Source organism: Chanos chanos, chromosome 13 (assembly GCF_902362185.1).
Source record: "Chanos chanos chromosome 13, fChaCha1.1, whole genome shotgun sequence".
In the NCBI taxonomy this organism is placed as follows: Eukaryota; Metazoa; Chordata; class Actinopteri; order Gonorynchiformes; family Chanidae; genus Chanos; species Chanos chanos.
In genome coordinates, this window is record NC_044507.1 from 6,900,841 (window position 1) to 6,922,806 (window position 21,966).

The window sequence follows — 21,966 nt, forward strand, 5'->3', positions numbered from 1 at the left end:
GTGAGCTCCAGACGTAGAGCTCTGGCTGCAGAGGAGCAGTGTGAAAGGGCCACCAAAGCCCAGCAGGAGGCCGAGAAGGAGAGGAGACTGGCTGAGAGGGAGAGGCGAGATCGCACCGAAGAGTGCTTGAGTTGGAGGGAGAAACACCAAGCACTGTCAGAAATCCTCAGCGCTCAGGAGGACCTCAAGTCTCAGAGACAAAACAAAGCAGTGAGTCCCTTATGGATGTGGGTTCACTCCAGGACACGAGAGATGACATGATTCAAATACTAGATGGGGAAAAAAGCCTTGACTGTTTGAGTTATGGCGCTCTCTTATAGTAATGTTTTTAGTCTGCGCTTAGATCTTTGGCTTTGATGTTTTGCCGCGGTTATGTTTTTTGAAAGTTGTTTAAATTGCAAGCATTGTAAATGACTCATTTTTAATCTTTCAGTGCCAAGCTACCATAAAAAGCTATTTCCTGTGTATGACTGAAAGTGACCAGAGAGTTAGGATCCTGAAAAACCACGATGGAACCCCAAGGAATTTCACGGTAATCATCTAAACCTATTTTTAAAACTGCAGTTTTTAAGCATTGGCAGAAAAGGAGAGAAAAGAAACAAAGCGAAAGTTAAAAGCGTTAAGGGCATGAGCAGAAGAATTCGTCGTTTTTTAAGAATCAAGTTTTTGACTATCTGTATTGTTCACCACTCAGGAGGGTGATCCAGTGTTTATATCCACACCTGAACCTAGCAGTGATGACTCTGACAAATCTTCAGGAAGGTACTGTTTGTTTGGTTTTTTTGCATCTCGTTTTCTCCATTGGCTCATAAATTAGATTTGCTTGTCAGTTGGTGATCACAGCCCATTGAATTTCATTAACACACAGTCCAAAACTAAACAACGTTTTCAAACTTGTTTATAATACCATCTGAGAACTCGTTATTGTCCATGAACAAAAGGTGCCAAGGCAGTCACTCTCTCCATGGCAACCAAATAAAGTTTCACCCAGCAAGGGTATAAATTACAGTTGCTCCATTCTGGAATGCCTTGATTTGAAACTGGGGTGAAACAAATGTCACTGGACCTGGTGAAAAATGTGTTTGTTTGGTTGTAAATGTGTTATGCTTGTGTGATGACTGATTGGTAGATTTCACTGAATCTGCAGTCTGATATTTTTACTCATTGGAACCTGCACTCTCTCTGACAGAGCCATGTTCAGAGTAGCCGCCCCTCGGGCGGGGAGAGACTCCGGGCCAGTTCAGTTCAGCGAGCTTTCACCAGTGGGAGGAGATTCCTTGGACTATTGCCCCAGGAGAAGCAGAAAAGTTGTGGAATACTTCTGGATCCCTACAGATGAAGAGTAATGATGTTCTGGATGTCTCAATGATGGTCTTGTTTTTCTCAAGGTTTGATGTTTCTTTACAGCGTGTGTGTACTCCTAATAGAATTCAGATTTGTAATCTTAAGGTGGCTCAAAACAGGCCTTTCAGAGGATCACTATCTGAAGAATGTCCTTTTGTTCTTCTGCTTCATCCTGCAATTATCATCCACTATTCAATTTCACTTTGACTAGGTTATATCTCACTACTTTACAGGATATCCGGTGAATACAAGTTTGTGGGCTGTGGCATTCTTGCTGATTTCTCACTCTTAAGTCAGACACAACAAGCATTTTTTTTGTGGTCAAGTGTTTTGCTTTATTGAAAGTTAAGCAATAGTGGTGTACAATATTGAACACTACTACACAACCTTAAAATGACATGATTGCAAGCCACTTAGAATGGTCAAGACCGACAGCTGGTAACACCTCCACGGGAATGTAACATCCCTTATTTTTCACAATTAAAACACTTGTCAATAACGTTAGGTTGTCTCAACACTTTGTACTGACAAGGGTAAAAGCATTTCTTCGAGAATGGGCAACGGGACAGGGCATTTCTATTAAAAATCATTTTTTGTTTTTTAATTTGTGTCACTTTCAGCATTCTTTTATCAATTTTAAGACGAGTTAAAACATCACCTTTCTTTTGTTTAGGGGCTCACAGCGGAGCCTGTCACAGATTGGTAGGGTCACATAAGTTTGATTCTGAACAGCCGTAACACAGAGAAACACACCTGTAAATTATACAGTCATACACACTGGATCCAAGCTAAAGGCATAAGGGTTGGGAACAGAGCAGGGAAATAAGCCAACACTGAGAGCTTTGTTTATTTCAGATCTGTAACAATCACCGGTGCCCTGCAAAGCACTTACTGTAAGCTCCACGGCAAGCTGCGTTACCGGCCTGTGTATTGTGCAGGACCTCTCTTTGTAAAAACTACTGCTCAGATTTGTTTTTCCAAGATCTTCATTTTCTCTGACAAAAAAAAAAAACGAAAAAAAAACCAAAAAAAAAACCAAAACAAAAAAACTGGTTGCTGAGTACATTCATTATCCTCAGCACCACAATCATAGCCCATTCAGAAGGAGGTAGAAACTGACAACTGTTTCGGCAACAAAACCAATTATTACAGTTTTGTGGATTTTTTTTTTTTCCTCCATTACTACAGGGGGATGCATGAATACTGTAAGCATCCCCGTACACTGCTAAAGAATGTGCATTTGTGTAGCAAAACGTAAGGGGCTCAAGTAACTACTCCTCTCAACACTCCAAAATGTCATTCTGCTCCATGTCAACTGTAATCAGTTAGTTAGCTGTTAACATGTTTGCTTTTTAGTCCTCTTTTTCTATCAGTCAAAGACAGCTTAGAGAGTACAAAATGCTAACAGTGATGTTGGTTATTCCAGAAAGCAAAGGGGAACATGGAGGTTTCAGACGAACTGAGATTTCTGCTCTGCATCAGTGATATGAGCCGGAAAAAAAAAAAAAAAAAAAAAAATCAAATCTTGAGTTTAGTGATAGAACTGGCTTGTGTAAACTATTACCATATAGAAGCGGCACAGGTACTCAAAGCTCTGTCTACCCTAAAGCAAAAAAAAAAAAAAAACGAAATGAAAAAAAGAACATATAAAGTTTAAATCCATGAGGCTAAGAGAAGCATTACAGGCAGTGAAATGTTGCTACTGCACGGTGCCTTTCAGATACTTTATGAGTCTAGCAGCAGTATATGGTGTTGTTGATGATGAAGTGGCTGAGTTACTGTACATGGGGTAAGTTTGGTGAAAAGATAAGACAGAGAGAAGGACAAATAAAAAAGCTGCATCTCTAGAGAAGGGTTCTCTGCTCTCAGATAGCTTTGGCTGCTTCTTCAGTCTGCCTCCTCCTCCGACTCCTCTTCCTCGGCTGTCTCCAGCCAAGTCAGCCACTGGTTCACCTGAGGGGATACATGAATACAGTATTACATCACTAAAACTGTTTCACACAAATGGAGCCCGTTTTTGTGACCACGTGCTGTGTCATGTATATGGCACATGCACAGCTTGACAGGTGAGTACTTTAAACCAGAGTTTAGATCAGTCAGACAGTATCTAGTGAGAAAAATGACATAAGACTTATGGAGGGGAAGGGGTGCACAGAGACACGTCATTCATGAGGTTACCTGGAACAAAGCTTTTCCTTTTCCAGGGAACTCTTGAGTAATATCTTCTTTCCATGCAAGGAAGGCTTCTTCTTCAATGATCTCCATGTCGTAAAAGTTCACAAAGTAACGCAGCAACATGCCTGAGAATGATCAAACTCCTCATTAATTACACAACTTACAAAACCCACTGAACCTAAACTAGACACAGACATTCTACAGTTCCCAACAAGGGTTCATTCAAGTTCATTTAAGGTGTTGTCCTCTATTAACCTCTTTAATACCTCATTACCCAGAAACCCCGGGTCTATGCCATATGCTACAGTGAACAGATGTGTCTTACCTTTGGGGAAGGAGCTGGCGTTGCAGTGGACCTGTAGTGCATACAGGGCGCTGACCTGGAGGTCCGTGTGGTCGTGGAGGAACTTCTGCATGACCGGCTTGAAAGCCAGCAGCAGCTGTTTCTCCTGGTCCAGCTGCTCTTTCGAGGGCGCTGACAGCTGCTCGTCCCCTTCCGACATGCACAGCTCATGGGAAATGTACTGCAGGAAGCTGATGGAGAGAGACAAAGAACAACAACAACAGGCTCTTAGATACTCATGCGCTGGGCAAAGTCAGACGTACCTATCTAGTCATCTGATATACAACATACCCTAACAGGTCACTTAAAAAAAACAAAAACAACAGTGCTTTAACAGTGCTTTTACATTCACATTTATTTGTTTAGCAATCACTCTTGTTCAGAGAAACTGTAAAAAAAGCTGACTGAGAAGATGAGCAGTGCGCATTACATTCAGTCTGTCTGGCAGAGGGGCATGCTGAAACTTGCTCCTCTATGAATGATTAGACTGGTATGCTATGGGAGCCTCGTGCCTGTTTTGGTGAGCGGACTGAAACGCTGCCTCTAATTAAGATACGGTACCTGGTCATAAGAATGTTTATGAAGCCTTTGTCAGTGTGGAGTTTAGGTGAGATGTTGTCTTTAATCCACTTGTAGATGGCCTGTGGGGACGGGTCTGCTTTGATCTGTTTCAGCAGCTCTTTCTCCAGCTTCAGCAGTGGGAACAGGAAACTCAGGCCTTTCCCCTCCAGAATCTCCAACATGCGGTCCTTATTCTGGTCGATCTCTGCAGGGGACACACAAACACTTCAGACTGCTACAGAGGAATGGCACATTTATACAGACAGAACTTCCTTAGAAAGCTACAGAGATGATTTAGCTTTTTGTACAGAGATTCCGTCTTGTAGAACCTGTTACTTACATATATACATGCGTTTCTACAGCCTTCATCATATATATACACACACACACACACGTGTATGTATGAAGAGACAAACAGATACATTGATTATAGGGGACATACCAGGGAGCATCTTTTGCATGTTGACCTTGCTCTGCTGGAAAAGGTCAGTGAGCCACTCACGGTCCTTCAGCTTTGACACCTGTTGCAGGCACAGTAGGAAGAGAGGGAAATGGGTGCCGTTCTCCAGTGGGTGTGCCAACTCCGCCACCGTCACCAACTCGGCGATAATGGCCCGCGCTGCAAACTGGGCCAGGTAAGACTTCACCAGGGGCACATCCACCTCGATCTTAGGACACTGGTCCAACACGTTCAGGAGGGCCTGCAGAGCACAGGTAAAAAAAAAAAAAATTAAAAAAAAATCAAGGGTCGGAGAAACTGAGGACCGTGTCTGGAGAGTCTTAAAAACATAGCGGTTCAGGACAGGAGGAGTACGCCGAGGGCTAGAGCGGTCTCATCGCAGTCCATACCTGCATGAAGTTTTCCCCCGTGATGAGTCCCTCGGTGCGGAGTGTGTGGACCAGGGTGCTGGCTTGCTCCCGATCCTCATCTGAGCGCTCCAGAGAACACAGGATGATCTTGCTCAACATTTCAGGCAGGAAGTGTTTGGGAGCTTTCATCTCTCTCACACCACTGACCGCGTCCTCCATGTTCTTGCTGTTCAGATACTCAGTCACTATTGTCTCCTGTGGGAGAGAGAGAGAGAAAAAAAGACAATGCACATGTTACAGACTAAATGAGGGAATAAGTGCAGGAGCCATGAGAACTGTGTTTAAGGCTGAACACATATTACTCATTTGGAAACTTTGATCAAGAACTACATCACATTGCTCCTTCAGAACCTCTCTGCAAGAGGCTGAACTTGCAAGATCTGCAGAAACTAACCACACAGATTAGCAGGAAGATTCTGCAAATGGAAGAGGTACTCACAGTCATTTTAAGCAGCTCCTCCTTAGCTGGTGCTGGTTTCTTGCTGGTCTTTTGAGGTTTCTCCTGGATCAGTGGAGGATTGGTTTTCAGACCAAGCTGAGGAGGCTATGGTGCCAAACCAAAAGGGAAATAGAAGACAGAACCATTAAATCAGACAGAGCACGAAAAACGAAACCCTTCCCAATTCCATCCACGATTCTCACAGAGGTACGTGTCGTTTTTTTTCCGTACTACCTGTCCGAGTGGCGGGGTCTGGGTGCGTGGTGGCTGAGCGCTGGGTGGGATCATGGTGGGAATTTGAGGCTGCAGCTTTGGCACTTGGTTTTTATTCATAAGGAATGACTGAGCTGGTCTCAGGCTGATCTGTTTACGAGAGTCAGACGAACAACAACAACAAAAAAAAGAGAACAAAGACTGTCACCACAAAACCACAGCAAAAAGGGGTTTGAGAAATAGTGAATCATACTCTCAGCACACCCTCAGATCTCATAATCGCAGTCAGTGGACCGATAGCCAGCCTTAGAGGGAGGAACAGATGGAGGAAAGGAGGAGGTGGTACAGGTACAGAAAGAGTAGATGAGAAGCATAGAAGAATAGGGGAGAAAACCGGTTTTCGGTATGACCCCTCAGAATAACGCGTCTTTTTTTAATCACAGGGCGAGAGAGGCAAGAGTTAGAACTGCATTAGCTGTCTTTCAGCATCATACCTCATCTGCATTCAGTTGTCCTTTCTTGAAGCGAGGGGGCATTTCCTTCGACTGAACTTGCTGCTGGGTCGAATGGTTCTGATTTTGGTTGTGGAAATGCTGATTCTGCCCCTTTGAAGAAGGAAAGAAAAACTTGAGAATGGAGGGTGGGGGAAGTTCAACATTAGTCCTATTTCTTCAAAACGAAAAGCAGGAAGATGAAAAAAAAAAAAAAAAAAAGGATGCAGGTGGAACTGTTTTAAAAGTTTAAAAAACAAACAAATGTGTTATGGTCTATGCTTTAGTGCTGACTACTCCCAGGCACATCATAAAATATCCATTAAGTCTTGAGTCTAGCAAAAACAGCTGGTTAACAGGTCGTTTTTGGTAAGTGGAAAAATCTGGTTTACATCATGCCACATTCTTCCTTGGAGAAGCACGTTCTGTGGTATGTAGGGTTTCGTGCTTACCTGGTTTGATTTCATGAAAGGTTTGACGCCCAAGTCAAACTGAGACTGAGGTGGCGGAGCCATGTGTCCGCCATGGCCGTTGAAGAGCGGGTTTGTGCGATGACGCCCCAGCGTGGGGGAGAATCGGTCCTGGATCACTCCTGGACCAGTCCCTATCCCACTGCCTGCAAACACAAACACACACACACACACACACACACACACACAACCCTTAACCACACTGGCAATATGCTACATGTTTGAACAGCCATTTGGAAGCAATGGCACTTCAAAAACCTGTTGCAAAATAACATTTGGCATTCAAAGCACTTCCAAGCATCAAGCCTCATTACATGGAAACCTGGGATTATATGTTGCTCAAGACCATCTGACCCTGTTCTGATGTGATCTGAATGTGAAACGCACCTGGCATCTGTCCAAACATGTCAGCCAATCCCCCAAGAGTTTCTCTGTCCATTTTCATCCTGGCTGGCATGAAAGGGCCCTCCAGAAAGAAGTCCATTCTCATTCCCTGGGTCATGGGCGGAATGAAGACGCCCAAATCCTAAACCAGGAAAGAAAAGCTTGAGTTTCAACCATAAACAGTCTATCTCATGAGGCTCTCTCCACCATAAAAATGATTAATGGCATTTCCAACAATATCACATCTATGAGTTCTCTGTACATAAATATGAAAAGTGCATACATGAGGTTACTTAATGTCAGAACTGATTCAAAGGACATGCTTAGTCATCTGTTTTTAACACCCATCACAATAAACTGAGACTGCTGACCTTCACTGCATCCTGACGAATCTGATTAATCGTCTTTGGTCCGTTGTCGATAAAAGCTTTGCGAGGAACCCAATTGTTTTCTCGCAGCTCCACTGTGTCTTGCAGTAGGAAACGAATCCTGGCTGGCAAGTCCTTGTTGTTCATTAAGGATCGCATACGGCCAAAGTACTGATCCATTAAAGACTGGGAGTGGTGATTGAGAGATAAGAGGAACAAGAATAAGCAAAAAAAAAAATAATCCCACCAAAAGTAAACAAATCTGTTTACAGTCATTACTGGATAACGACCAATTCCATAGGTCAAGAACGTTTCAACATACAACTTAAGACGTGCGCACGACTGTCCTGTGTCGGTTTGTTTTGTTTGTTGCCACATCCATACAATCAAGACTGACAGAAACCAAAATATCAAAACCCCAAAATCCAAAGACAGTTTACGTGTTGGTGGACTTGGCCCAGGGTCTTTTACCTTGGCTTTTTCATGGTCGAGTCTGGGCCCCACAGTTCTCATTATCTGACAGAGGCACTCCAAATCCTCCCCCATATCCTTGAGCTGAACCCTCTTCTTCTTTTCCAAAAGCTAGAGAGAGAGAGAGAGAGAGGGGAAAGGGTTTAGACTAAACAATGTCCTCTGCCCCATCCGTCTCTCCATGAGGAAAAAGACAGTGTTTAAAGCAATGCTTTAGAGTGCCACATGTGAAAATGAGCTATGGTGAACATACTGTTTTGATGCACTTATGAAGGATAGATTCGTGGATGAGGTCAAGTTTGCCAAGTTCCCCGATGAATTTAATGTTGCCAAGCATCTTGATCTTGGCAATGGCACGCTGCTCCTCTTCCTCAGAAGTGAGAGGGTTGTCCTGTTTGTCATAGACTGAAGAAGAAAGCATAAAGAAATATCAGAGCATGTCCAGTGGTATTTTATTAAAACAGGAGTCAAACAAAAGAGAAGGGAACATGACACTCACTGTCAACATTTTTGGTGCGGTTCTCAAATTCATCTTGAAGCTTGGAAATCAAAAGTCTTCTGAAGGTCTGTAAAAAAAAAAAAAAAAAAAAAAAAAAATCAAAGTGAGGACGCAAACACTGGGATTCTGGACAAAAGAGATTATTTTTGGTCACGGTGGGCGAAGAGATGAAAATTTAAGAGGTACATACTGTGCTCTGCTTTTGTGAGGTTTGGATCTCGGGTGTAGGGCCATCAAAGTTTGGTGCATCCTCTGCCAGACGCAGACATAGCTGAGCATAGAGTGAGCTGTACTTGGGCTCTTCTAGGGCTTTGTCTACGATCTGGGCACAAAAAAACAAGAAGAAAGCATTAAAATCACTGCTGTCAGTGGCTCACGCTGCAAGATCCACTAACACATTTCAGCTAACAGAGACGGGGGAACATCAAATATTGATTTCAATTCAGGCTGCCATGCCCCTATGAGTGAGATTTATCAACACCATCAAAGATATATTCATGTTGTGTTTTCCACTTCTCTGTAAAGCAAGCCTGAACTAGGCTATTCTTATCATTTTTGTTACCATGGCTACTGTTGGAAGGCACACAGAGATGCAGTCTCTGCATTTCACTTGGTATTCAAAAACTTGGGAGCCTAACTCTGACTCTGTGCGTTTAAAGAAAGAAAGAAAAGTTCCATGGAGAGTCTCATATGATCAAAATGATAAGGGAACACACTTCTAGCTGGTAAGTACAAACGCTCCCAGCTACAAGAAAATGAAGGCTCTATCTTTGAGAGAGGGATAAGTCAGACTTAACACTCACCAGCAAGATGATTCCTTTGAGGACGAGTTTTGAATCTACGCCCACATTGAGGAGCTCAAGGCATAGCTTGTCAAACTTCTCAGGGGTTAGTTTATTAAGTATGCTACAAGAGGGAGAGAGTGAGGACAAGGAGTGAGATCAGTTCTTTGCTGGCACGACAACAGACAACTGTTCTTTGTTAAAACAATTTGTACTCTTCTCAGCCTGAAAAACATCAGCTGACTCACCATCAAACCATGCACTAAACGATCAGAACGCTCTGCACAAAAGAGCTGGGGGGAGGGGGGTGGCTAATTTGAATCTCTTCTGAAGCACATACATACACAGTGCTTTGTGACACTGCTATTTCCCTCCTTGAGGACACTCACCCTCTTACTTTCCTAAATATTGCATCATGACGCTCTTTTTCATTGGTGGAGTTGACATCTCGTCTAGTGCTTCGTGAAGGAACCCATCTCTGAACGCTAGGCCCTGGGGTTTTCCCCAGGTACTCGCTGGAAATGGGCAAGAAAGAAGCATGAGAATTATCATCGGCTTACTGGCACACGGAAACCATGAAACTAGAGCGCTGAACACCTCGAAAAACGACTGCTTAGTCAGTCATCGAGATGAGCAATCGTTCCTCGTTATGCCCGAAGGCTACAGGACAGTGAGGCAAACATCTACCTGGAGCTGGAGACATACCTGTTGCCGACAGTCTTGGGATAGTGCTGAGGTGCACCCCTACCTCCTCCTCCGCCCGAAGAAGCACTGAAAAAGAGGGAGAAAACGACATCAGAATGACTAACCTATGGGCCATCGGAGAACTGCTCCCACTCCTGTCTTGGACTGTGGTAGACAGTGCTACAGCACACCAAATATAAAACATCTTAAGATGGAATGTTAAATAGTGGTGTTGATTGTTTATAAGGAAAAAAATGAAGGAAAGTACAGACAACATGTGAAGAAGACATATAAAATCAGTTAGAGACATCAGAAGACTACCATCCCTCTATGTAGGATGTAATGCTCTGAATTTGGGTCTGCCACAAGCTAAACCATCCAGCGTTATGGGATGGACGTGGCCGACTTCTAACCGCCGCTGCGCAATGTTTCTTTGAATGCGACATACATTTTACAAATATCGTTTAAGTTTAGTCAAATATTTTACCCCTCTTTCATGAATTAAGTTAGTTCAACAAGTTTTGCCCACGAGGATTGAAGCAGCGCGGTGCCAATGCAGATTTTCTGGTCTTAACAGCAACTAGATGTGTATAATAGGAAAAATACCACATTAACATGATAAAGTCAGAGTGCAGCCTGCACGGATGCTGGCATGTGCGAACATGCAGGTAATGCTCAACTCAAAACCTTCTCATTACAGGAAAAAAAATCACAAAGATCATACAAATTAGCACCAATACCGCTCCAGGCTTCATTTCCTGAACAGATTTGCTCAAATAATAAGTCTATTACAAACCGGTTATCGGAAATGACTCACTATAAATGATGATTACACATACTACTGATTCTTCGTCGGCTATGAGCTCATATTGAAACACACAAAGAGACGAGATGGCTCTTAAATAAATATATAAATAAATAATAAAATCATGCATAGGTCTTCGACATGTACCTGAAACGAGAAGCACCCCCTTCTGCAATCACACTCTCCACTTTGGCGGCTTGACAACGAAGAATCTTCAAAAGAATAAGTATAAAAGGGTGGGGTGGGGAAAACCGTGCTGGAGGGAGAGAAAGCACAAATCGTAAGAACACAATAGGATCAAGGAAATACATTTCATTACCTGTTTTGATGAAAAATCTCGGTGACGTTTAACTGACAACAGCAATATATTTCGCACTACAACCATTCAAATAAGATAACGGATATTTTATATCCTAAAAGTGGAAAGAGATACATTTAAATGCCGTCAAAACTGTGGCTAGCTTACATCCGGCTAGGTCCTATATTTCCTCCTGAGCACTCTTCACCACAAAGGCTATTTAACAGCATAGCGAGCTAAAAGGCACAAAGGCTATCTTGCTGGATAGCTAAGCTAACCTCTCCAAATTAAAGCTATTGTCTTGAGATAACATAATATCTGCACAAATGGACAGAAAATTGGCTATGAAGGATCAGCTCATCTCGAGCTTTTCGGGTTTTAGACAGTTACTGCCATTAATCCGCTTTAATGTACACATTCGGGCACGAACGTTACCAGAACAATCTCATGCCATTTTGCCCCAGTTAACCTCACTAGCCAAATGGCTCTGACAAACAGGCTTGATTTGTTCCGTTTTCTTTAACAATGAACGAAGTTTGTCTGGTAACAATAGAGATCACAACATGGCATAAAGGCGTTCTCATGCCGTGTCAGTTAAGCTTCATATTCATACAACATGGAAAAAATGCCGGTATCACTGAAAGCAGTCATGCTTTTCCACCACGACGCCATTTTATGCAGTTGCTGTTAGCTAGCTGATGCTAGTCAGCTGGATAGCCGCTATGCTAGCTACCAGGAAAAAAAATACAAGAGCAGCCATTTTGGAGAAGCTTACTTGAAAAACTTCAAGAAAACACAAATCTTACCTTTACCGAAGCAACTTCAGTTTTGAGAATTGTGTTACCCCAAATAAAGAAAGAAAGAGAAAAATAAAAAAAATCGAGATTTTGATTTGATTTTTTTCAGTATATTCAGATACAGCAGCAGAGGAGCAGAAACTGGACCACACACTGCTCAGGAAGAATGTATCCTGCCTTATGACTGCAAGTGACGTCACTGCACTGAACTCGATTTTTATTGGCTGGATTTGTAGTAATTTTCCGTTGTGTACGTATATCGTTGCTAGGTGTCTGGTTTCGGACCATTTAGATGAAATCATGTTGATGAGCTTCCCTTCTTGTTATGGAGATAAGCCACATGGCACTCCCAGAGTTTTAAGTAATTTGCATTTAATGGACTGTTCCCCCTTTTTACTCGGTAGCCTAAACGTTTCCTGTCAAATAACACTGGGCCAAGTTATTTAACTTATGGATATCATTACTGATGACAAGTGGGCCCAATTAAATGAACAACAGCACCCTGATTAGCAGTGAGGCCTCTGAATTAAATTCCTCTACTCCCTTATCTTGTTTGGTCATTAAAATTTTATTTGAGATTAATTTGGAAAGACAGTGGTGTAGCATTTAGCCTCTGATTATCCCCCTTTACATCCTCTCTGAGGGGCCAATCAATGCTTAGAGAAAGAGAAGTACAACCTAAATTTACCCAACATAGCCCATTTTGTGGTATTCTGTGGGAAAGTCCTATCTAGGTTTTTACTGCAATGTTGCCTCATAAAACGTTGATGAGTGGGCAGCAGAACCTGTTGAAATAAGATATGTTGCTGAGTGACAGAATCATACAGACTTGAGGATGGGCTTCACTAGCAACTGTTGTGTTGCATCTTCATTATTTGTCTTGGTTCAATCTAAAATATGGATTACAGTTTAAAGGGGTGTGTTTTTTTATATTTATCTTTAGAGAACAAAATTTAGATCAATGTTTCCAACATGTCCACACCAAACTTGAATTTTATTTGAATGAGCTGCTTTTATTCAGTCTGATAGTCTAATCAAATATTGTAATTCTTGTTCTTTCACATTTGTATTTGTGGTGTGTGTGTGTGTGTGTGTGTGTGTGTGTGTGTGTGTGTGTGTGTGAGTCTGTGTGCATGCCTGTGTGTGGGGCTGACATGAGCGGTCATGTAAACTTCCACAATCCAGCTAATGAAGGCAGAAGAAAGACCATTAACTATAATTGCGTATGCAGAAGCACAGATAAATATGATTTCGATTATAAGAAATTCCCGAATAGCTTCCATCTGACATCATTAACTTGTAAATGAACCCACCACTGCTAGCGTACTGCTAGATAAGTGCAAATTCAATTTCTGCACCAGTCATGCTTTTGTTCAAATGAAAACCATACCAAACCAGAGCATGAGAGAGCATGGTACAAAAAGGTTTAATCAAACCCTGTACTGAAGGTGTCAGTGCAAGTGCAAACAAAATCCCAGCAATAATTAAACTAGAAGTGTCAATATCCTACTCTAATTGTTAAATATAGAGGTCATTATCCCTATTCCAAATGCTCAAGAATCCTGTTCTCTGTCCATGTACTCTCCCTAATGAACACCGCACTAGAATGAGTTGGAAAGATGAAAGAAAAGCAGTTCTTTCTCTGTCAAAAATCGTGTGTAATCATCTGGTACATGTGATGAATGCAGTAGCTGAGAGAAACGGGGCAAAGCGAGGCAGCTTCTTCAGAGTAGTTCAGTTCTGCCACACATTTGACCTAAATTACAACCTGTGTTCAAAGACACAAGCTTAACTTTTAGTTCCTATAATTAAATGAGTCACTTGAAATGTTGATGGTTTAATACAGTCTAGACAAGGCAGTATAACAACCTTTCAACGCGAGAGGAAAAGAATTACCGCCCAAAAATTAGGTCAGGAATTTCTCACAGTCTCACATATGTTTGACCTATATATGCTGAATGACCAGGCAAAGTTCATGCAGCTCAATGTCCATGATGTTACCGCAGAATTTAAACTTCCAATATAGCATTCCAGTGCCAGGATGAAATTACATGTCTTGCGGTTCCTGTGAAGTTTTAATGTTAACATTTTGTGTGTCATTTGGAGGCCTTTACCATAATTTGTGTCTATTACCCATATGCTGCGTGACCAGTTCTCCTATAATTATTATACAAGGGTTTAAAAAAAAACCCTCAACAATGTAAATAACATAAATTATTTTCATCTGTCGGGGGAAATAGCCAATCTTGAGCTACATAAAACCTTGCACAAACGAAAACTAACTGCTAAACTGGCCACCACCAGAGGGCACTTGTTGTTCAAAGGCTGTAGTGTGTGTATGTCCAGGTTATGAGCAAAGCCTTCCACCATTCTCTCCGTTACACTCAGCTTGCCCGACACAGTCAAGATTGACTGTGTTCCTCTGTACAGATGCATTAGAACAATAACCAAAGAAATACCTGCAAATAGATTTGTTTTGGCTGAATATAAGGACTGGTCTAGTCGGAGAGCACAAACTTAGAGATTTCTTATACACTATCACATAATTCCAGTGTTTTTTTTTGTTTGTTTGTTTGTTTTGGGTTCTGACACTGGTATAAATAAAATTGCTACAGGCAGTACATTCCTTAATATGCACCTATAATGTAATCATTTGAATTCCCACCATATGGAGTGGTAATGGTGTGGTTTTAGGGAAAGCAGTCCAGTAACTGAAGGGCTGTGGGTTCGGATACAAAGTATCATGATTTACTGCCGATGTGCCCTTGAGTAACATTCTTAACCCTGAGATTTTTCCAGAAGTGTCTGATCTTTGACACATAAAGTTATAATCATAAGTTGCTCTTGACATGAACATCAACTAATGGAAGACAAAAAGTCAATGAAATTCATCTGGGGTATGTGTAACAAGAAAATACCTTAGATTTAACACTAGACAGATATCACACAATTATATCTTGTTTAAAACGGTTTCACTAATAAATGTCCCAGGGTAGCAAGATTACATAGACGTCTAATATTTTTCCACAACAAGAGGTCAGTTTTAAAGGAAAACTCATCGTCTTGAATTAAGTTCACTTTGACTTCTGTGTTACTCAAGGAAGTTGCCAATGACCCACTCAGTTCTCTCTGATGAACCAAACTCCACTGCCGTTGAATTACAATTAATTATTCTTCTTAGTGCTTTTTTTTCTTACAGTGCAGAGTGATTAAATGTTTAATTAGCTGTGGACTCGCTTCAGGGAAACTCATTAATCCATGCTCATATGTTGAGACAATGTGAATAGCATAACACTGTTATGACTGCAGTACTTACAGTGAAACTGTGAAATGTGAGAAATGGAATTTAGCATTTGCTATATTTACTGTAACCCTTCTTCTCTTCCTCCCTCCCTCTTAAATGTACGCTCAGCTTGTCACATTTTTTCATTGTCACTTATGTGGTGAAATTGCCTCAGCGAACAAAAAATTCCAAAACCTATTACATGAGCTAACAATAGAAAGGCCCAGTTATGAAATCTATATGCACTAGTTGCCTGTTTTCCACAAGAACAGCAGAACCGTTAAACCTATCTTCCAAACAAAACCCTACACCTACACCATCCTCACAATGCACAGTTAACCCCATGTTTTCATGTAGAAACTGTAGCTCTCTTATTCAGTATTCTGCACTCAGATCACTTCGAGTCAACACATTTGACAGATAGCCTCACATTGAACATTGAACCAGTGATCAGAAATTGGGAATGAGTAAAAAGTGCCACACAGAGCTTCATTTGTTATGTACATGTATATGTTATGACAACATATGTGTGTGCACACATGCATGCACACAAACACGCACGCATGTACACACACAACCACACACACACACACACACACACACACACACACACACACACAGTATGTGTATGCTGTCATCATACTGTGTAAAAGAAAAAGAAATAACTTACTGGTCTCCTGCAGTTCCCTTGTCTGTCATCAAAACTCTGGTAAATTTAACAAATTTTGCCAATGCACACTCCCACGTGCTTTTCTGTATATACGATGTCTTCTGTGTGACATCTGGATGCAACGTTTAATTCCCATGGAGGTTAATATGTCTTTGAATGAAAAGTTTGGCTTTGTTTCAGAAGTCTGAGGTTTGGCCAATACCATTTGCTTCCTCAGATTTGGGTTTATAGTTTTGGGAAAATGGAGTACCATTTCAGGGAATGTATGTAAACAGTTGTTTTGAGAAAATATAACTGTAATATGAAATATTGTCCATTCTGTATGTGTTGAGTAAATATTCATAGATATTTGTGTCACTACAAAACACACATATGCCTAATGGCTTTGTGGAATAAATTACACCCAAATGTAAAAATTAATGTACAAGTTTTATTTGCTTGAATGCATTTCTCACTACAGAAATTGTTCTTGCAGGATGTTTTAGATGGCATTTCTAACAGAAATCTGATTACCAAAACAACGCTTCATTTAGCAAAATACACCAGCAACCTTGAAACCTCAATCCCTCATCACAAAACTGGATAAATATTCACCATTACATTAGTGTTTTTCTTTTTCTGAGAAGTGTGTGTGTGTGTGTGTGTGTGTGTGTGTGTGTGTGTAAACCATCAAAACTGAAAACACGACTCACAAACTTAATTATCTGCGCCAACACAGATCTGCATTTCCCCTGATGGTCAGTTTATTTCATCATTCAATAACTAACTAACTCAGATTTCAGTATGATGCGTTAGTACTTAATCATATAACATATACTGACAGAATCATCAGTAAAAATGAAGCATTCTCTTTCTTAGCTGAAGCTTTGAACATATGAAAATTGCTCTGAAAAATGAATGAAAAAATTCTCGCTGTATTAACATAATTGAGTATTACAAAATGGCATGTGGTACATGTGATGAACGCAGTAGCTGAGAGAAACGGGGCAGAGTGAGGCAGCTTCTTCAGTGTAGTTCAGTTCTGCCACACATTTGACCAAAATTACAACCTGTGTTCAAACTGAATGAAAAAAAATCCTCACTGTATTAACTTACTTGTGCATTACAAAATGGCATGTATGAGGTGGACATTGCCAGGTGGTGTGGGGGTGGTGGAAACCAATACCTAGTCTGTATGATTGATAGCTTTCTGTTGCACAGTTTTTTACTCTAATTATGCTCTACTCGGTTACTCAGTGTATCCAAAATGATAGAAAATACATACAGTACAATACAGAGTTTGACAGCCATTCTTAAAAACAGTGATACAGAATTGCATAACTGCTAACGGCCTACAATTCTAGACTGATGATTAGTTTTACATGTGAACAGATAGTTTCTATGTATGCACCAAAAAATTGTCGCTTTGAAAAGAAGTGTAAAAAAAAGAAATTGTAGGCGATCGTACTTAGCATTTTGCAAAAATGCGCTTAGCCAAGGGAACTACGTATAGTGTTCATGTTGATATAATGTGAAGATAGATGCTTTAGATGAATCCGGTGTGAAAAAGGGTTATTGTTTTGATTATTTAGGCTTAAGTTTCTGTTTTGGCCTCTTAGACCTGAGTTTTAGCTGTTTTGTGGAAGCAGTGAGGAAAAAGTGTAATGGCTAACAACACGATGTTACAAGGCTGTCAGTGCGCTGCATTTCTGGATGAATCTTTTAGTAACTATGTCTCTTTCTTTCTCTCTCTGTCTGTTTCAACGCCCCCCCTCATTTCCTCCTCCCCAGTGGACACCCCCCACTTCCTTCGTTCTTTCTTTTCTGTGATTGATACCTGTCTCAGGTTTCATCTCACTCTGCAGATTTCTGTGCGTGTGTGTGTGTGTGTGTGTGACAGCAGGACTCCCTCTGTACTGATAAGACTGGAGAAAGTTCTTGAAGCTGTCAGAGTGATTCCCTTCCATCTAACATCACAGTCAGAGTAACAATAGTGGTACACACTAAAGGATGATGCTAGATACTCATTCCACAGATGATCCTTTATACCAATAAACTGTAGTATACACATAGTTATACACGCTATGTCCCATATTCTGTTTTATTTGTATATCTGGAGGTACCAAACATAAAACAAATATGGATAGATGCAAAAAAATAAACAAGCGTGTCCTTAAACCGAATGTCTCACTGCAGGATTCTGCCTTTAGGCAGTGAGGTATCGTTTCTTCAGTCGACCACTAGGTGTCACTAGAAACACATCATAATACCAGCTAGCCCGAGTAACTAGGCCGATTCAAAACAGCTCTAGGTACAGCAACACACTTTACACCTGAATTCACACAAAACTATATTTAGAGTTCAAGTGGTTCTCAGCAGTACAGCAGAGTCATGTTTGTGAATTTTGCCCATACAGAATTATATTCTTAACTTTGTCACAGTTATTTAAGTAGTGTGAAGCTCATCTTCATTTTGTCCACAGGTAAAAAGAGAGAGAGAGAGAGAGAGAGACAGAGAGAGAGAGAGAGAGAAAGAAAAACAGCAATAAAAGACAAACAGACTTAAAAACACACACTGTAATTGATGGTTACAGTCAAAGGAAATGAAAAGATAAACAGTTGCCGTATCCTGTCCCTTATGTTTCCCATAGAATTCTGTGTATGTACACCCACATTTGTCTCTCTGGGGGGCTGACTACGGCATACACCATTTTTAATTCAAATTTCACAGTTTACTGCTTCTTCTAAAACTACCGCTGAGCACAGGCCCCCGATTCTCATCTTCATCAATTTGCCCGTGGCTTGAGGCGACAGGAGAAATCATTCAGGTCACAGTACCATTTGTTTCACTTTAATACAAAGTCAGTGTATGGCCATTTCACCTGTGCCCCCCTAGGAAATCGACACTTCAGTCCAATAGAAGAATGATGAATCTGATTGTGGGGGGTGGGGGGCGGGGGGCGGGGGGGTGGGGGTGGGGGTGGGGGCGGGGCATATACCAGAGAATATGCTCCACTGAATAGATGTCCACCGCTTCATACACACTGAAAGGGGTTCAAAATGAATTGGGGAGGGGGGGGGGGGGTCGACACTGGCAGATAAAAGATATTTCATCCCTGTGGGGAAAAAACAACATCCAAAAAAGGTCTCCATCAGGCTCCAGATCCAATGTGTGTGTCTGTTAGGCCCCCTCCCCTCTCCCCTCACCCCTCTCCCATCGCCCACCGAAGACTCTGTGAAGGTCACTGAAGATGAGGGGGTGGGAGGGGGCAGCGATTGACTGTGGAGAAACTGATAAATATGTTGCCGACTTTTACAGGTAAACCAATAATGCAAAGCAATCACTTCAATCTATCTCCCTTACCGGATGATAAAATTTCCCATTACCACGTTGAGCACCAAAATGGTCTGTTTCCTTATGTCAGGCATTGGGGAACTGTTGTTTTTGAATTATAGTTTTAATAGGTCCTTTTTCGATCCTCTTTCATACCAGAGAAGGGCCAGACAGGTGACCACGAGGCAACGTTTCGGGATGTAAAGTCTGCTGAGTTGAAATGAAAGACAGTTGTGTATACATGAGCTATGCCAAGTTTTTTTTTTTTTTTTTTTCAAATGAAAACACTGGAGCTGATTCACATGTAACAGATGTGTGTAAGCATGTGTTTGCACTGTGCAAGACTACTTCAACACGCTCTAGTCTACAAAAGAACTTAATCTAATGTCCGTTTTGTTATTTTCATTTTTTTCAACAGTTTAAATCCCCACTGTTTCAGACCTCTAACAATTTCAAACACGAGAAGAGCAAAAAGAAAACACTTTATGGAATGCTTCAGATAGAGAAAGTTTTCAAAATTTCAAATATCACTTCAGAGGGACTTTTTCAGACTCTGAAAAGAACATATCTTTGTAATGGGAATGAGAAGAGAAAATATTTACACCATCAAATTCAGACAAGTACCCTCCAGTTTAAAAGACCATGTTTATAATCTCCATACTGTAAAAAAAAAAAAGTTCAAAGTTAAGTTTGGTCTCCTGGGTGTCCCACACAGTGTGAGGTTTGTGTAATGTTTATACTGGAGGGTCTGTGGAAATAACATGGGAGAATCAGACTGCTTGAGAAAGGGATTGAGTGTGGTTTACTAAGGGAACCACATGCCCTCCCCAGTTTTCTCTTCAGGGCTGTCATGTTTGTTTAGTCTTAAAAATAAAAACAAAAAGGATGAAAGAATTTAACATGAGGTTTCCCTTACGTGTACGTGACATTTTTGTCTTTGCTCTTCTGGTTTGTCTGGTCTATACCGGTTTTTGTCAGTTATAAAATGTTCTGTCGGGGGGTGGGGGGGGGGGGGGGGGGTGGACTGGATTGATGGATACGTTTAGCGTCATGACGTTCACCTCCTGGGACTGGTTTTCTGTTCATATGCTTTGCTCACAAGGCGTGTTTGGATCGATTTTTCCACATTTCCTTAGCTTAGCTTGCCTTCAGTAAATTCACCACTGACACTTCAAGCTAATGTAAAACCTCAACCATTTATTTAATTGTTGGGTGCAGCTTTCGGTCCGTACAGCGTTACTCATGAAAACGCAAAGTCAGTTTCATTGTAAGCGTCAACCAAATGGGGGAAAACAAACCAAACCAAAAGTGTTTTAACTCATCTCTGTTTTTCAGATGTTACCAGTCAGCGTGTGGAATTTATGGCTGAGCAACAAACAGTGAAAAGAGAAGGAGAGAGGGAGAGAGAGAGAGAGAGAGAGAGAGAGAGAGAGAGAGAGAGAGAGAGAGAGAGAGAAAGAGTTTTCTGCTGTTCCGCCTCGTTGGAGCATTAAATATTCATAAGGACAAAGCAAGGGAGCTGCTAGAGTTTATTTTCGCGTGAACCTGCGAGAAGACAAAAAATCACTCTGACCTACACTGGACCATATGCACACATTTTTCATCTGCTTGAGAACCGGCTGCTTCTCTAACACACTCAGGAAGAGATGGCAAATATTTGCGGAAAATTTGTTGAAAATAACAGCGCTCGATCTTTCTGTTCTCATTCTCTTTTTCTTATCCTCAGTGAAAATAATCACAATACATCGCTAGCACTTTCTTTATTGACAGCTGTTCGTTATCAATTTTCAACAGTGAGAGGAGGCCTGAGATCAACTCATTCTTGGCCATCCACTTAGAGTAAGGATGGTAACACGACCTTAAATAATTTCAGGAGTCTGATAATTTCATGCCCCCATTGCTGATGAGCGGAGTGGTTCTTATGGTTCTTATGATAATTAAAAAACCATCGTTAACAGGAGAGCGCATGGCTCATTAAAACCTCTCAACCTCAAAGACGTTATCTGCGGGAGGGCACGGGGCATCAGAAAAGTGGCAGTCAGAGGTTACGGCTCAAAGTGGAGCTTCTCGGCTGATAGCATCACCTCAAAAATTAGTTGATGAATTATGAATTCAAGGTTTTACAGAGGGCAGGTAAAGCCCGCGTCTGCTTTGTGATCCCACTGAACATTTATACCGGCCGTTCAGCAGAAACGGTGAGGGAAAAGACGGAAGGTGATAAAGACAGGGAAAAGGAAAGAGAGAGAGAGACAGAGAAGTAGGGGCAGACAGAAGGTGTTAGTGCATAACTCCTTGGCAGCTAACAGCGCTAAAGCAGAAGGTGCGAAGCGAAAGTCTTCTTAGCTTGGGGTCGTACGGAGACACAGTAATGAGACAAGGTTGGAACGTTTAATGTCACAGGGAAAAGAAAGGGAGGTGAGAGAATTTGAAGCTGTAACAATGGTATTTGCTAAGAAGGTGCAAAAGTAAGACGTCAGCGCAGCCTCGCCCGACGGATCTGGAGACAGTTTCAGGGAACGGATAACGATGTACGGTCTCGCACGACGTCTTCAACACTCTTGAGCATCATTTACTGACACTTCTGACAGAACTATGCTATAAAAATTACATCTTAACAGCCATGACTTTAAAGATAGACAGATGCTCATATGGAATGCCACTCAGCTGTACCCCAGCGAGCCTCCCATCACACCTGAGGTTCAGGACG

General features: G+C 41.5%; 1 protein-coding gene and 1 non-coding gene across 2 annotated transcripts; both read right to left on the reverse strand.

The window, feature by feature from the left end:
• Positions 1–1,653: 1,653 nt before the first annotated feature.
• On the reverse strand, positions 1,654–12,282 carry eif4g2b (eukaryotic translation initiation factor 4, gamma 2b). Its single transcript, XM_030790578.1, has 21 exons — positions 12,249–12,282; positions 11,047–11,155; positions 10,116–10,181; positions 9,800–9,925; positions 9,432–9,534; positions 8,819–8,950; positions 8,629–8,695; positions 8,383–8,534; positions 8,130–8,240; positions 7,662–7,844; positions 7,294–7,432; positions 6,889–7,052; positions 6,440–6,550; positions 5,967–6,095; positions 5,733–5,837; positions 5,273–5,488; positions 4,866–5,124; positions 4,424–4,628; positions 3,845–4,053; positions 3,523–3,644; positions 1,654–3,297 (listed from the first exon to the last, which is right to left on the reverse strand). The coding sequence occupies exons 1-21, from the start codon at positions 12,280–12,282 to the stop codon at positions 3,232–3,234; spliced, it is 2,808 nt and encodes a 935-aa protein (XP_030646438.1). The 3' UTR covers positions 1,654–3,231.
• LOC115827128 (small nucleolar RNA SNORD97) lies at positions 6,206–6,393 on the reverse strand. Its single transcript, XR_004025870.1, has one exon. It is a non-coding gene; the product is annotated as a small nucleolar RNA SNORD97 (small nucleolar RNA).
• Positions 12,283–21,966: the final 9,684 nt, after the last annotated feature.